Source organism: Sarcophilus harrisii, chromosome 2 (genome assembly GCF_902635505.1).
Source record: "Sarcophilus harrisii chromosome 2, mSarHar1.11, whole genome shotgun sequence".
NCBI lineage: Eukaryota > Metazoa > Chordata > Mammalia > Dasyuromorphia > Dasyuridae > Sarcophilus > Sarcophilus harrisii.
In genome coordinates, this window is record NC_045427.1 from 588742790 (window position 1) to 588760147 (window position 17358).

Genomic DNA, 17358 nt, shown 5'->3' on the forward strand with positions numbered 1-17358 from the left:
TTTGTCATTTGATCCTTACGATAATTTAGCTTCCTTGATTTCCTTCAAGTGTCAGCTAAAATCTTACCTTTTACAAAATTTTCTTCATTCTTCTTAATGTTACTGTCTCTTCTCTGTGTTGATTATCCCCCAATTTATATCCTATATACATCATCTTTGTATATTGCATATACAAGATTGCTTACATATTAACTTTACCATTATACTGTGAACTCTTCAAGAACAAGTACTGTCTTTTGATTTTCTTTATAACCCAGTGCTTAGCACAAAGCCTGAACCATGGAAGCTACTTAATAAATGTTTATTGACTAATATTTTCTGACCAGTTATTGTTATACTCATTTTACAAATTGGAAAACTGAAGTTCACAGGTTAACTGGCTTACCTATAGTCACTTGTCTGATAGTAGCAAGTTGGGACTAGAGCACAAGGTCCAACTCTTGGTCTAGTGGGTCTTTTTAGTATAATGTTCATCTCATTATAGAATCTTTAATCCATTTAATCTTTATAGAGTTTTTAAAAATAATCTAATTGCTGTTTTGTCATTTTTCAGTCACGTCCAACTCTTTGTAACCTCATTTGAGGCTTTTTTGGCAAAGATAATGAAGTAGTTAGCCATTTATTTCCTTCTCCAGATCTTTCCAATAACTATTAGTAACTCTCTAATCTATAATTAGAACTTGCTCTATCTTTTTTATCTAAATAATTATCTAATAATCTATTAATTATCTAAATAATGTAATCACCTAACTTTAGAACAAGAAGAGATCTTGGAAGTCACCTGAGTTAAGGGTTCTTGGGGTCTTTTAACTTATTAATTTTAATACTTTGATAACTGCATCCTAATATAATTTGTTTCTTTTGTAATCCTTTATATTTTATCTTATGCATTTAAAACATTATCCTGAAAAGCATCCTTGGTCTCCATAAGACTTCTAGAGGGGTTCATGATCCAAAACAAAAAAAGAATAAAAAAATCCTATTTTAGGTCAATCCCTTTTCTTGACAAATCCTTGAATATCTGGATTTGAGTTTTTGGCAACTCTGAAAAGATGTTAGTAAGATGCTTAGTTCCTCTTGCCTTATCATTCCACCACCTGGTTTTCATATCACAACCCTTTTTTGGGCCTCAGACTAGGTCTGTTGATAATTCCTTTTTTTTTTTTTTTTTTTTTTTTTTTTTTTTTTTGTCTTGAGCCAATGCCATTTTTTTTCAATGTTCAAAAGATTTTGTGTAGATCAATTCTTGGATGTACTGATAATTCCCTTTGAGCTAATCTTGCTGCTTTCTGGTCAAGGATCCAAGGTTTCTAAATGAGCCCTAATAGGGGAGGTCTGAGCATTCCAAATCTTATTTATATCCTCCTGCTGGCTTTGATTAATTGCCTTCTACTTTTTTCTTATGCATTGATCAAAATGAATAATTTGTTTGAATGTTTAAACCCTTCAGTGTTAATTTTCTGAGGGCATTCTTTTATTTCCGAGCTAATTTGAGGAAACAAGTCAACAATGAATCCAAGAATCTTTACTTGCATACAGAGGTTGTTGGGCAAGACATTTAAAATGAGTGTACATTAGTATGGAGTTAGGAAAGTAAACTTAATTGAATTAGGATCAGAATATGTTTAGAAGGCAGATGATAGAATATAGGAATGAGAATCAGGTAATTAGGTGGTAATTAGGTATTAACTAAATAGGAAGCTTAGCACCCACTAAGTCTTTTTAGAAGTAAAAGCACTAGTGTAGGGCCAGGGGAGCAGTCAATTTAGAAAAGTTGGTCTTCAAGGACCCACATCTGGACAGGAAATGAGATTTTAAAAATCAGAAGCCAGACAGACAACATTTCCATTATTCTAGGGTGGAGCCACAGACATGCTTCTGGAAGAGACCAGGAACAGATGTTACTAGAGCTTTCGCAGAATAAGGAGGAGGACATGGGTTCTGGATAGGAAACCAACATCTCTACATCCATCTAGTAGTACTGTGGAGTGGAAAGAACACTGGAACTTTCCACGTTTTTATATAAATAAGCTATTGGGAGTCTAGGTGATCTTGGGCAAGTAAGTGATTTAAATTTTCTGATGCTCAGTAGCCTCATCTATAAAATAAAGGGGTTAGATGATCTAAAAAAATTTCCAACACATCATCCACAATTCTTTGATTATTTTGGAGAACTCAGTAATAAAGGGTCTGGAATCAAACTACCAGTTTGAGGCAGGAGTCTAAAGGTTCAAGTTATTTCCAAAGTAAAATGTTTTTCTCTCTATTCTCCCCTCCCTAACCCCATCCCCAAATCACAAAACTGTTGTTGGAAAGATCAAATGAAATAACATACATACTTTTCAAGCCTTAAAACTCAGAATAAATGTAAGCTGATGTTATTTCTCAGAAATACCATCCATGCTCACTTTAAATAAACTAAAATTTATTTGTCAATGAATCAACAATTCTAGTTTTCTAGTCCCAGACGCTTAGATATAGGAGATAATCTAATCCATCTTCATTTTACGTAATAGGAAAACTAAGGCCAGAGATGAAGTGGGCTGCCATAAAATCACAGGCTTATACATTAGAGCATTGTAGCTCTATAGCTGAAAGGGACTTCAGAGACTATCCGATTTAACACCACCATTTTATAGCTGAGGAAATGGAGGCTCTAGTTGGTTAAGTGACTTGGCCAAGATAACACAACTAGCAAGTAGGGCCACTGGCATTTTTTTCTATCATTCTCTTCTTGTTTTCTGGCATTTTTTCTATCATTCTCTTCTTGTTGTAACATACCAAGCAGCTCATTCACTAAGGTTATCACTGGTAAGTGTCAAGTCCAAGTATTCTAGGATTTGACTCCAGTATTTCTAAATCTAAGACCAGTGCTCTTTCTACTATGCTGCTTCTGTGCATTTCCATAAATCCTTTAGAGGAAACTAATCTAAAGAATTTACTAATTTACTTAATCTAAAGAATGTTCCTTTTTTTGATTCAAGAATTATTAATTTGGAAGTTCATGGGCTTTTAAAAACAAATTTTGAAAACTATACTTCAACAGAATTGACCTGTGTATATTAGATGTTTTTCAAAGCATTATTTTGAAAAAAGGTCTAAAAAATAGGTTTTAGCAAACTGCCAGATGACTGTTAAGAATTCTCATTCTAATACTATAAAACTGCTTGAATAATAATATAGCAATGTCCATCTGGTGCTTTTTATTCTCTTTAAATGAACAAACATCTTATTTTCTAGGCATTCATAAGATCAGTGGTTTACTTCATGACACTTCTCATGGGCAAACAATCACTGGCAATGTGTTACAGTCCATGGAGACCTACCATATGTCTTTCTATTGCCCTTTGGTTGCTTGTCATTTTGATTTTCTTAAGATCATGATATCCCATAATTTGTGGCCATATGGCATTGCTAGGAGAACACTGTTAGTTAAAAAGATCAAGGCAATAAAATTTGGGAGCACTGAAACCACTGTAAAATTTCTCAAATAAGATATAGCTTAATCGCTTCCTGCTACTTATTTCTAGGCCAAGTTCCCTGTCTTTCTATAATGACATACCTGTAATAAAATACTGACACAGTGAGCTTCTCATAAAGCTGAATGTCATACTATCATATACACTATATTTATTTTTTTTTTTTACTTACTCTTTTTTCAAGTATGGATGAGTAGGCCAGTTTTCCCCTCTTATAACAAATATTCATGTGCACAATCAAGCAAGATAAATGTCCTCACTAGCCATGTCTGAAAATGTATGCTTTGACTTTCTCACTACTCTGTCAAGAGGTGGGTAACATTCTTCATAATCAGTCCTCTGTAATAATAGTTGCTCATTGAATTTGTCAGAATTTTTCACTTAAAAACTCTCATCTTTCTTTTAAATTTTTATGGTTTCTTTATAAATGTTTATAAATTGCTTTCCTATTTCTGATCACTTCACTCTGCATCTGTTCACACAAATCTTCCCACATTTCTCTAAAACTGTCCCTTTCATTGTTTCTTACAGCCAATACTATTCCATAATATTCCTATTCCATGATTTGTTTAGCTATTGTTATTGGCGGATACTTTCTCAGCATCTAGATCTTTACCCCTATAAAAGGAGCTGTTAGAAATATTTGTGTACATATAGATCCCTTTCTACTTTTTTGGATTTCTTCAGAACATTAGTCCAATCTTTTTCAGAGTACTACAAATTTTACTGATGAGACTCTGTGGTGTAATGAATAACATATCATCAAAAAACAGGAGCATTAGAACCACATGACTAATGGAGAATCTTTTTATCTGGACCTCCATCCAGAACACTTTTCAAAACAGGAGTGAATACCTTAGGTAAGTATAATTCTTTCTGCTTTATATCTCACTTGTCATCAATACTTGGAGGATTTCCAAATACAGTTATTTGGTTCAGTAGATGGAATGCTAGGTCTGGAGTCATTCACCTGGGTTCTAATCCAGTCTCGGATACCCAGGGTCACACAGCTAGTAAGTCACTTAATCCTGTTTGTCTCATTTTCTCATGCTAGAGAAGGAAAAGGCAAACAACTTTAGTGTCTTTTCCAAGAAATCCCAAATGGGGACATGAAAAGTTGTATATACTGGAAAATGAATGAATCACATCTCTATGGTCATAGTGAGAGTCATACTGTGTAATTATAATTTGTGCAAGGATGAAGAGAGTCTCCTGGACTTCATTTTGTTCTCCTGAAGTAAATGATTTTCACAGTAATTTAAATAACTAAATAAATTGGGACACATAAATGTATGTAATGGAATAACTCTGTACTGTAACAAAGGACATACATAATAAATAGAGAACCATGGAACTGAAAAAAAAAAAGAAAACTAAACTAGGAAAAGAATATGCAAAATGAATATAAAAATATAAATGGAAAGAATAATCCCAAAACAATGGAAACTGGATATTTCAAAATTATAAAGATCAAACTTGTCTCTAAAGAAATCCTAAAAGAAGAGACCTCTGCAAAATTGTGGAGTTTGTTGACTTTCTCCTTTTCTTCCTCTTCTTTTTCATTTACAAATTCTTTTTTTTTTATGATGTATAGCTGTCTGGAAGTGGAAATAAAAGGATATGGGGGAAATCTAGATAATGTTAAAAAAAAAATTTAAAAGCTATTTAAAAACAAACAAGCATCAATAAACAATAATACTAGCAGGAGTTAATGTTCCTTATACCTTGGTCACTTGTACAACCACGAGGGCGTGATCTGCTGTTGAAAATCATCTGTGAACATGCTTGCTTCTTCCCTTCAAATCACCTTTATTTATTTTGATTGATTAATTAATTGGGGGTAAATCAGAGATACCTTCCATGAATGCAGGCTTCATTTTACAGAAGGAAAGTATTAGAGAAGAGAAAAGAGGCCTTTGAGTTGGTAAAAAAGGATTTTTTTTTTTTTTTTTTGGTCATCTGTATTTTGAGGGAAGAAATGCCATTTATGTTCTTTTGCACTTTTTTGGAATTCCTTCTCTTTGAGATCCCTTGAGGATTGCGCCACCTTCAGGACAGATTTCATCTGGGTATATATTTCAATCAATTGAAGATATCTTCAGTTGTATCTTCTGAAGTCTCACTGACCCTCTCTCTCAATGTTGCATCAGGTCTGCGGATTCCTGATTGTCACTAATAAAAAATAGCTAACAATAAAAACTACCAGGACCATGCGATTTCATGCCTATTTGTGGTTGTCCTTCCAGTTTAATCTATAAATGCTCTCCTCTTGATCTGGCTTAGCTGAATCTCATCTGGTTTTGTTTTCCAGTGATTTATGAGTCAAAACTACTTATAATTTTCTACCATCCTCCCTCTTCTGGTTTGCACATGAGCTTATAATCTAAAGTACTGTCATTCTTGACCATCACATCTCTCTGTTTGACGAGAAGAATAAGTATTGTTGGCTGAATTGATTTTGGACTCTGGCAGTCTTCAGTTGGAGCCATTAATTTGCTTTGGTCAAACTTCTCTGAAAAAATGGGGAAGGATCGATGTCTTCACTTTTGACCATTTTTCTTTTTTCTTGGGGATGGTTGTTAATTAACTGGGGCTGCTGTCAAAAGATGCAACACATTCTTCCCTGATCCCAGGATTACCTCAGGATTTAGAGCAGGAACAAACCTTAGAAGTCATCCTCTATTTTGGAAATGAACAAGCTAAAGCCCCTAATGGTTACCTGTCTTGACCAAAGTCAGAAAAATACTAACAGAGGTAAAAATTACCTCAAAATTCCTCCAAATCCAACCCATCATTCTTTCCACTGTATCACACTAATTTAGTATTTACTTAGCCAGTCAATGATCTGATTATACACCAGACTAGATCTGAAGTATATGTATTACTACAAAAGATAAAATTGATACTTAAGTTGGGTCATTCATGGAAATGTGTTAAGAAATCCTGATGAAAGAGGAGCTAGAATTAAGGAATTAGAGCAAATAGAAATTTTAAAAAGTCAGCCACAAAAAGTGGTAGAAGCTAGATGAGAAAAAATAGATATTGGGGGCAGAGCAAAGAGGCAAGTTCAATGTCAATAAGAACCTGAGAAAATTTTAGGAGTTGAGAATTATAGCTTAAGATGGGTTAAATAACTGGGAGATAAATAGAAACTAAGAAAATCCCAGTAAGAGTAGGGCAGGGCAGGCAGAGAGCTGGTAAAACTGAAGTGTGACAACAGCAATCATTGAAAAGAACCTGATTTTAAGGAAGCCGCATTTCTCAGCCCGAGATAACTTTATTCTTCTTTCACACTAAGAAGATCTAAACCCAAGCAAGCTCAGCCTGAAGTTCCTTACATCATGGTAAATAAAAGCATCTGGCTAAGCAAGGAGGACAAAAAGTATATGTCACATAAGGTTCTTTCCTAAGATGATTCCCTGATACCCAGACTTCCCAGACATTGCTGCCAGACTAATTACTCACAATGGTTCACCCTATCATTGACCATTCCATCCATGTGTATGCAAGGCAAGTGTGGACCAACAAACTACTCCTGCAATCCCAAAAAGTGGTCAAGGAGTCTGGATTTAAGACCAGGAAGACAGCAGCCCTCTTGGGTCATTAACTGCTTACCAATTTCAAGCATGGTCAAGGACAAAGTCAAGACTCAGAAAGGGTGGGAGCAGGGGGTAGGTATATTAAGAGAACAACCTCACTGTTCCCCAATGTTCCACACCTATTTTTGTTCCTTAGTATCATTACTTACTATTTTAATGACTGGACTACCTTGCTGGTTCACTTCAGCACATCATGTTCTATTACTCATACTTCTTAATCTGTTGTTTCCCATCTTGTATTTGAGTAGTTGGGTGCTTCTCCTTAAGCACTGGCCCTATATCTGCTTTACTGAAAAATTTGTTTTTGCTCCCTGCTACCCATTGCGGAGTTATTTTGTATTAATGTGTTTTTTTATGTAATTGTATATATATTATAAACCTATATGCAGCCATCCTCATAGAATATAAGCTGTTTCAAGACAGAGAATGTTTCTTTTTTATCTTTTTCATCCACAATTCTTTAGGACAGTAGCTGTCATGGAATACCTAGCTTCTTAAAATACTTAAAATACCCTATATAGGGTCTTGTTAACTCAGTGTGGAGGCTGAAAAATGATTATTTATTACCAGTAAATATTTGATTTGTATATCTATTTTATATTTCTGTATCCTGGGATCACATAAAAAATTGTTAGGCAAAAAGGAGTTTCCAGTGGAATAAGTTTAAGAAGTCTTAATGTAGAAGATGCTTAATAAATACTTGTTTCATTTTAACTAGACTGAGACTTCCATTGTTATTTCAAGTCCCTAATTCTCTACTGAGAAATAGGAGGTGACCATGTGGGCATATGACATAGCAAACTGGGAAGTATTGTTTCATTCAAGTACATGTCTAAGATGTGACAGAGCTTGCCAAGAGACATCAATCACTATTGATGGTGAAATCTGAAAGTATTTCAGGGACTGGGTACTTCTGGGTAGGAGAGTGAAGACTTTTGAGCTACACAAAGGTCGTCTTGTTGAGTAAGAAAAAGTAGGATACAGAAAATGAACATATATTCATAGGCTCATATGATATTATGGAAATATATTGTACTTGTATAAAATTGCCTGCTGTCTCAGAGAAGGGAGAAAAAAGGAAGAGGAAGAGAGAATTTTAAATCCAATTTTAAAAAAAGAACTAATGTTAAAATTGTTATTACCTGTAATCAGAAAAAATAAAATATTGTTTTAAAAAACTCAAAAAGAACTCAACTCTAGATATAGATGTATAATAATAGAGAAATAGAAGAGTACCCACAAAGACTGAAACATTGGCAATAGATTTGTCAAATATTAAAAGAATTTTAAACTCAATATTGCATAAAATAGGAAAAATTGTAGTGTGGTCCAGAGGAGGGCAATTAAGATGATGAAATGTCTGAAAGTCATGGCCTTTGAAAAACAATTGAAAGATTAAAACAAAGATTCTTAACTCAAAGTCTATGGACATTAAAAAACAAAAATTTTGACAACTACATTTCAATATAATTTCCTTTGTAATGTTATGTATTCTATTTAAAATTTTAAAAATATTCTCCTGAGAATGGTCCATGATAGAAAGAAGGGTAAAGACAATTTTGATTAGAGGAATTTTAGCCTTGTCATTCCCACTGCCCCACCCATCCTGGCCAAGTCCTGTTCCAGAATAAGGGTCCATATTGTTCCTGATCTTTAAATATCTGGACCTTAAGGACTCTTGGCTGGAGAACAGGGGAGGTCCCCTTAAATAACAGATCTGGCCATCTTCCAGAGAAGATTCAAGTTTCCCGACTCATCCAGTTCCTTTCTTCCTGCCTCCAAAGCTGGCCCTAAATTGATCTGTGGTCCCCAGACGTCTCTCCCAAGCCCAATGTTTTTACCATACTATTCTCCTGAGGGCTTGGGTCACTGGTGATCTGAGCTACCCAACCTCAGGACCAAGCCCTGGCAAAGCAATTCTCCTCCATCCCCAGCTGTGTCCTAAATAGGCCCCATATTTTGGGAGTTTGGGTAGGATCAGAGACACTGGAGTCCTCAACAGATATGTACTCCGCCTCCCCTAAGCCACAAACAATAACAAAGAGAAACTTGGGATCAATCGAGAATGTCAGCTGGCATTCACACTACGGCACACAGGAACCTACTGATCTAAGGCTGGGTAGTAGTAGCAGCCAAGCTCAAGGAAAAGCATCTGGAGATGTAGGTGCTTTTTGGGCACACGAAATGGTAGCCAGATAATGTATTTCAGATCCCTTTGAAAAGTAGCAAGATGGCATCCTACATCATCTAATTTCACTTTAAGAACTACTTCTATCTGGTGAGAAAAATGCACCTGGTTTACTTTCGGATTGCACGGTCTCCTGGGGGCTCACAGGGCTGGCACTCGGTGATTCCCTGTGTGTGGAAGAGGCCCGGAGGGTCACCATTCCTTTTCCAGTGCAAATCTTGGTAGGGTCCATGTCTGGAAAGAAAGGACCCAAAGGAGAATGCTGAAAAATGCAAAACAGCAGCAGGATAGAGTTGGCTAAGAAAACGGTAACAGATTGGAAGTCAGTAGAACAAACTTACACCCTGTGAATCCTCCAAACACTTTTTACTGATGCAAATTAACCTTTGTCTACAAATCTTTCTCTGGGAAGCATTCACAATTTATTTTGTTGAAGCTGGGGGTTGGGTAGGGAATATCAACGCAAACTGTAAAATCCAAATAAATGTAGGACCCCTATAGGGAGCTAAATCAGTTTTTAAGATGTAAACATGTTTTTTTGCTTGATGAAATTCATTGTAGGTCTGTTTTCTCTATTGAGATTGAGAAAGGACTGAATAAGATTCTTCATGCTTAATAACCATCCTTTTAATTTGGTACAGCAGGTCATACATGAATTGTCTAGTTCTAGAGAAACCCATCACTCCCCCCCCTTTTCTTTTGGAAAAGAAATACCTCTCAGGATCAGATCAAGATCCTAGAGACAACTAAACAGAAAAAGTCTTACCTGTGGAAAAAAAGTATTATGTTTCAAGGGTATTAATAGTTCCTCCAGATGAAAAGAATTAGTGGAATAATGTCACTTAAGAGAAAATATCTAGAAACCCTAAGCCTTCCAAACCTGTTTGAGCCCAATCCCAAAAGCACTATGATCTCTTATCTTTATTTTCATAAATTCTTAAACAGTTCCCAAATACCTTTAAGAACCATCTGATTTGGAAAGATTTAAAAATAAGCCACAATAAATTTGGTCTAAACTGATTGAGACTTGAGGCAGACAGGTGTAGAAGGTTAGGTTGATTCTGTTCAACAAGATTGAATTATGGTCAATTTAGTAATCATGGAAGCCTTATTCTCTGCTTTTCCTCTATTCCTTTTTCTGACTAAGAACAGAGGGGATTGAGATTCATTTCAGGGAGCTTCCACTGAGCTGGAGTGAGGGGGCACTGATCCATCAACTCCCTTCCTAATCCCAGGTCAGAAAAGCGAGACATTTTTATTCTGCTTTTGACTCAGAAGAGTCCATTTTCTGATTTGCAATGAGAAGCTCATTGGTACCATGTGTCACGACAGACCTACACAATAGATACTCCATCCAAATGCAAATAAAACATTACTAGTTCTTTTTCATTTGAAAAAAAAATAATCTGGAGGAGGATGTAAAAATTTGATCAACTCATAAAGTTAACTAATTAGGAAATCTACTTGCTCTGCCCATTTGGAATAATATAAACTTCAGCAAATATCTATGGCCTGTCCTCTTTTCTTACATAAAGGTAAAATGTAAGATTGATGGATATTTTACTTTCAGTACGTTTCCTGGCACTCATAACTTGGACATGAGAGACAGGAAATCATGGTAGCCTTAAGAGTAAGTCAATCACATGTGCTTTGGGAAATACCCTAATGAGCATGGTTATGACTTGGTCCCTACAAGAGATAATTACTAGGGCAGGTCTGGGGTGGGAGATGCAGGTTGGGATTGGAGAGGGGGTATGTGTGTGGAGAGCCTGAATAATCCCTTCAGACTCAGCCCAATGCAGAAGATCCCTAGAAGACCCTATCAGTTTTGCACCCAGACTGGAGTTCTAGGAAAAATGAGACATTGGGTAGTATTAAGTGTCTCAGACCATCAGACCCCTCCTAGAGTAGAATTCATTTTGAATATTTGACCCAACACCCAAACTGAACCACCTTCTCAAGGGCAAAGAATTTTTCATTCTTGGTTACTATCAGAAATTTGCTAGTTCATGGAAATACATATACACATACACACATACTACACATACCCTTATATGGAGAACAAAATTGAAGGGGATAAGAGACAGAATGACAGAGAAAGGAAGGAAAAGGAGAAAATATCTTTAACATGAAAAGAAGGAAGTGAGATTAAGATTAAGCCTAAAGGTGTCTTTTAGAATAGATTAAGAAGTAAAAATATCCACAGTCTGGAGGAAAGGTTAAGGGGAGGAGGATGGAGAAGAAACCAAACCACCATACCCAGAGAGGAGAGATACCTGTAGGGAGGACTAGGCCAGAAGAATTTGTCACTTTCTTCACAGGAATTATTTTAACAGCAGAAATAGAGCGTGCACGTAAAGGGTCGTCAGTAGCTGAAAACACAAAAGGGCAAATGGTGCACCCAAAAGACCATTTGGGAAACATTCAGGCACTTGAGGAAACCAGCAAGGACAATAGCAGGAAGCTACATACACATACACGAGAACAATCCTAAGAGCAGGAGATGCAACAAGTAAAAATAACTCCCTTTCCCTGGTGATCCATGCACCAAATCAGGGGGACGGCCACCCAGCTGCAGGCAGGTACCAGAGCAATGAAGGGATTATAGTCGGTTTGGTCAATGGGAGGGGAGTGCATTCCTGCCTTGAAATATGGCATCCCACTGGAGAAGACTGGTGGTACCCAATCTGAGCCATCCACACCCACCAGAACCACCCCAGTGTGGATCCCACCCCATCTTGCCTCAACTGCTTCAAAGTTGTGCTGGGTTTCCTCCAAATAGCCCTTTTCAGTTCCTATCCATCCTTAATGTAACTATTAACTTGATATTGCTACAGTATTCACTTGAACAAGCTACTTCTCTGCTCAGGAAGCTTTGATGACTCCCTATTGCCTCTGGGCATAAGTAACTTTCCAGGCTGAGTAGATATTACTTCCCATATATTAGCAGATCTGGCCCAGTTGTTGCTCCTGATACACAAATCTCCCTTTCCTATCTCCATGCCTTTGTCCAGATTACATTTCTTCCTCTTCCCTGATTTTTGGAACCTCCTGTCTCCCCTTACGGCTCAACTCCTACAAAAGGGCTTTACTGATTCCCTCCAGTGGTTATGGCTTTTCCCTCTCTGAAATGAATTTTAATTTATTTTGTACATGTCTTCTACATGTTATGCACATGGTACATCTCACTACATGCTCTCCACAAAACTTATTTTCTTGAAGGTGAGAGTCATTTTTTCTGGAGTCTTTATATCCCTAAAACCAAGCTGAGTGCCTGGTACACAGTGAGTGTTTAGCAAATGCTTGATGAATTCAGTTGTAGATGCCCAGAAGGAAATACTTTGGACAAGTATACCTCGGATAATTGGAAGGAGAAAGAGAGACTGGGGTCCATCTACCTACTGCAGCTGCAACCACCCCACTCCCAACCCTCCTGCCCAGGTAAGTTTTCCCTAGTGAGCTCTCTGCTCTGTATTTTATATTCTGGCCTCATAATACTCACATCCTACATCCTCTGCAGGGATAGTATGGTTTCCTTGAATCTATTCATTTTTATCCAAGGATTTTCAAGGACTCAATCCCTGATTCCTAATATATATAGACTAGAAGAAACCCAAGAATAGATAGATCAAAACACCTGAAATGAAAGCCTTTATGAACAATTGGAGCACAAATAAGGGGCAGGTACATTTGAAATACCACTGTCCCTACTCTTAAAATCCTTATATGCGAGAAGCTATGGCTTTATTGTATTTTTGAATCTGTCCCCAGCTACCCACTGTCACCTCATTAGAGATAGCTCTCACCCCTAAATATTTTGTTCAGTGCTAAGCCTGGTAAGGGGCATCCCAGCTTCTTCTGTCTTTGGCACTTGACAGAGATTTAGAAACAAATCCCTTTATGCTCCTAACCCTACATCCACACAGGGGACTTCAATTTTCTTACCACACTACTCGGCACCAATGGGTAGAGGACAATCAGTGGGAAAGGGATGGAGAGGAGCAAAAACTCAGAATCAAGGGGAGGAGCTGTCTTGTCTTCCTCTGTACCCCCAGAACTTAGCACACTGCCTGGGACATAATAAGTGCTTAACAAATGTGTGCTGGCTGATTAATAACTAATAACTAACAATGATTTATTAACCATCATAAGTTATTATACCTTAATAATCATTATCTAATAAGTTACTATTTAATAAGATAATGATTTTGTTAAATTGGAAGCTTGGATCCTTTTAAGTTGACCCTCCCAGGTGATACACTTTGAGCAACAGTATCTTACCTGTACATTTTCATCCCCAGCCTCCCAATCAGGGACTGCTTTGATCTGGTGGTTCCTTTCCTAACCCTGCTCTTGACTCAACTGATCTAGTTCCAGGGCTCCCAACTGAGCACAAGTGGGAAGATGAACCCCTTTTTCTCTCCTCTCCCTCTTAGCCTCTGGCTCTACTGGAAGTGATCTGGCAACATCTTCAATGTTCTCCTCTCCTTCGGTCCTCCTCCCCCAAGTTATTGTTATCACTGCTCCCTGTAGGCTTCTTCTACTTTGAGACATCATTCCCCTGGCTCCTCCTACCATCTCCCTAAGAATTTCCCAGCTCCATTCTCCTCCACCTTGGCTTAAAGCCCTGGGGACTAACACTTGTAACACTGAATGGTAAATGAAAGCAACAGCCTGGCCAAGCTTTAGCAGCAAACATCTTTTATAGCCACAGAAATCTCCCCCACCCCTGTGCTAGCCCTTCCTGGTGCATCCCCTTCCTATTTCTCCTTTCCTCAGGCCAAACTACGTCCTTGCCCCACAAGGAAAATTAATATGAATAATAGCAATCACAAACAAAAGCAACTCATGTCAAACCTTCCAAGACTCTTTTTAAATGTCTGCTATTTTTATTTTGGTTATTTATTTATTTTAAAGAGGCATACATCTACTTTCATCTATTAGTTCTTATTACCTCTGTGTTAGTCTTAGTTGACATCTATTGTTAATCCTTGTGAATTTTTATCACAAAGAAACACAAATAATGGATGCAGGGATCATCCTGATAAATAGTATTCTAATATGTAATTAACTTACTTTTCAAAGAATCAAAAAGGAGTATAATATATTTCATGATAAAACTATATCGAATATTATTTAATTTTGTTTAATGAGTTAGGATCCTAACAATTCATTACAAATACCAATCATCATTTATCATGTCACTAAATCATTATGTGCCCTTTTGGTCTCAGTTTCCTTATCCATTAATAAGGAAAATGAGCCACCTAAATTAGATGATCTCTTTCAACTGTCATATTTTATTATTCTACCATAAATGTAGGAGAAATGCATTTAATAATTTGTGGCTGGTAACTTTTTAATGACCAAAATACCACATCTGCTTTATTTAGCCACAGCTCAGAAATATGTATTAATACTTTCATCTCAAAGTTGAAGAAAATGAGACTCAGAGATACAATGTTATATAATCTGCCCAAAATCTTTTTCAGTCAATGATGGAACAGGGTCTTTTGACTTCTAGTCTGTCTGGGCAATAATTCTTTTAAATCACTGGGCAGGAAAGGTTGGATGAAGTGGGAAACTTCATCACTGTGGACACGTGGAACTGGAAGCTTCAAAACTACACATTACTTCTATAATTTTGGGACTACTCCAGTCTTCATCTTCCTTACCTATAAAATGGGAGGTTGGACAAGATGACATCAAAAGTCCCTTCCAACATTAATTCTATGGTCCTGTAAATCATTAGCTGGGATGATATGAGGAGGTGGTTGGACTATGTTACCTTTAGTTTCTTTGCCAGATGCAATATTCTGCAACTCATGGTAGAATAATCAATGGCATAGTAGGGGAAAAAAAACTATAGACTTGGAAGTTGGAAATCTGTGTTCAATTGCAGGCTTAGTCGCCTCTAAGGTGTATAATACATAGCAAGTCACTTCATTTCTCTAAGCTTAGTTTTCTAATTTGTAAAATAAACAGGGTAGATTTGATGGCCTCCAAGATCACTTCTAGCTCTAGTATTTAGGGTTCGGGTAAGACAATTAAAACTCCAAGAAAAATGTTAAGCCAGGCTCTTAGGGGACCACTTATTAGATTGAGAATCAGAAAACGTGAATTTATTCCCATCTTTGCCATTGGTTTACTTGTATGACTTTGGAGGCAAGTCACTTTCCTTTTCTGTGCCTCAGTTTCTTTAACTGTAAAATAAAGCAATTTACCTAGATTCCCTTCAAAATTCCAAGATCCCTTCTAGTCTTAACCATAAGTTACAAATATCCCTTTGCTAAGTATTTTCCTATACCATGTCTAGAATGGCGGATCTTAATTTTCCAAGTCTCCCTACCTTTTTCTTGACCATTACTGGTTGAAGTCAGACCATTTACCACTGTTTTGGAAATATCGACTTCACATTCTGAAAAAAGAACAAAAGAGAAGACAAGGGAGTGCAGAAAAGATGATTAACAGCACATTCAGTTCAATCTACAAACCACTCCTGGGTTGCCCCAGACTATGTTTTTATCAAGCTTGGATTTACTCTCCCTAGAGTATTGAGAAAAACATCTGATGAGATTGTGTAACCTAGAACTGTGAATAACCCAGTAACAACCTGATGGTGGTGAGTGTGTATGAAATAAGCCTATCTCTCTTCCATCTAGACCTTCCCTTTCTGCAATTTCCTTCCCACTCTTAAAAAAATCTGTCGAAATATTACATGGGATATTAAAACAGCTTTTTGGCAACATCGACTCGTAAGACCAACTGATAGCACTTTGGGGTCAGGAAGGTAGATCATCCAATATAAAAATAATAATAGTTCATATTTACATAGCATTTCTCAGTTTACAAAGTCCTTTCCTCACAATAATCCTACGGGGTACTTTTAAAACAACATGCTGAATTTATTATGTAGTTTTTGAAAATCAAGCTGTGTAGTTTTCTATACAATCCTCTTTTTTTCTGTTCTACTTTGTATATAGAAATGCTTCTCTTTTTATGTGTATTTGAGAGCAGAACAAATTGAAACAATAACCCAGGGAGGGAGATATGTAAATAATAATCCAATTTTAAAGATAGGTCCTGACACCGATCCTTCCCTCCGACTTGGCCCATGGCTCGTACAGAGATGAACTAGCTATCAAACTTTTGTCACCAAACATCCAGTGTTCTTTCCAATAGTATGTAAGCTACTTGAGAGGAGGATCTGTTGTATTTCAGTTTTTAAGTTTGTCTCTCTATCCCCATCTAGCACAAAGCACATAGTAACTGCCACTAGAGTCAGAAGGCCCAAGTTCAAATCCAGTCTCTACACTTAGCTGTGTAATGTCAAATCTATTACCTTCCAGGGCCCTATTATACCACCTATAAATGAGGAGATTGAACTCCTAGAGACCCTTCTAGAGGTATCTAGAGACCCTTCAGATCTAGGACTAGGATTCCCAAATCCTCCTGGAGCAAAACGAAGCAGAGAATAGAGAATTAGGCTTTGGAGTGAAAATAATTTGAGTTGAAGTCCTCCTGCCTCTGATATAAACTGGTTTGAAGAAGTTACTTAACTTCTCAGTGGTCCAGACAAGTCACCAAGAGTGTAATATGAATATGAATATGAAATATTCATATTCAAATATGAAGCTTCATTGGTAGAGGAAATGTCTTATAGCAGTTAAGTTATAGACCCAGACATATATAAATACTGAGTTGCACTGAAGTTCACTATACTACAGTCAACTAGGGCCATAAATCTCCCCCACCTTTGGGGGGAAGGGATGAGAAATTAGGGAGGGGAATATGGAGCTTTAAGAAGAAGAATTTTGAGAACTATTATCTCAGAGTAGAAATACAGCATCTCCTACCTAGCTCTCCAATGGTAATGTTCCTAGCTTTCTCCCCTTCCCTCCTCCATATTTATATCCTTTTCCCCTTCTCTAATTGGGAAAGTATGCTTTGGAATCACTGTGATGACTACTATTAAATTAACCCAAACTCACCAATCTCTATCAGGGGTCCTCAAACTCTGGCCCGCAGGCCAGATGCGGCAGCTGAAGATGATTATCCCCCTCACCCAGGGTATGAAGTTTCTTTATTTAAA

General features: G+C 37.0%; 1 protein-coding gene across 50 annotated transcripts in view; it reads right to left on the minus strand.

Annotated features, from left to right (window-relative positions):
• Positions 1-17358, minus strand: part of SORBS1 (sorbin and SH3 domain containing 1) — a 214938-nt gene that overhangs the window by 128048 nt on the left and 69532 nt on the right. For 33 of the 50 annotated variants that reach the window (XM_031956128.1, XM_031956143.1, XM_031956123.1 and 30 more), the window contains 3 exons: positions 15616-15684; positions 11543-11638; positions 9372-9500 (listed from right to left, as the gene is read on the minus strand). In XM_031956128.1, the coding sequence (XP_031811988.1) occupies positions 9372-9500; positions 11543-11638; positions 15616-15684 (294 nt within the window). The remainder of the gene's footprint in view (positions 1-9371; positions 9501-11542; positions 11639-15615; positions 15685-17358) is intronic. The other 17 variants (XM_031956131.1, XM_031956125.1, XM_031956140.1 and 14 more) reach the window with 1 other exon arrangement.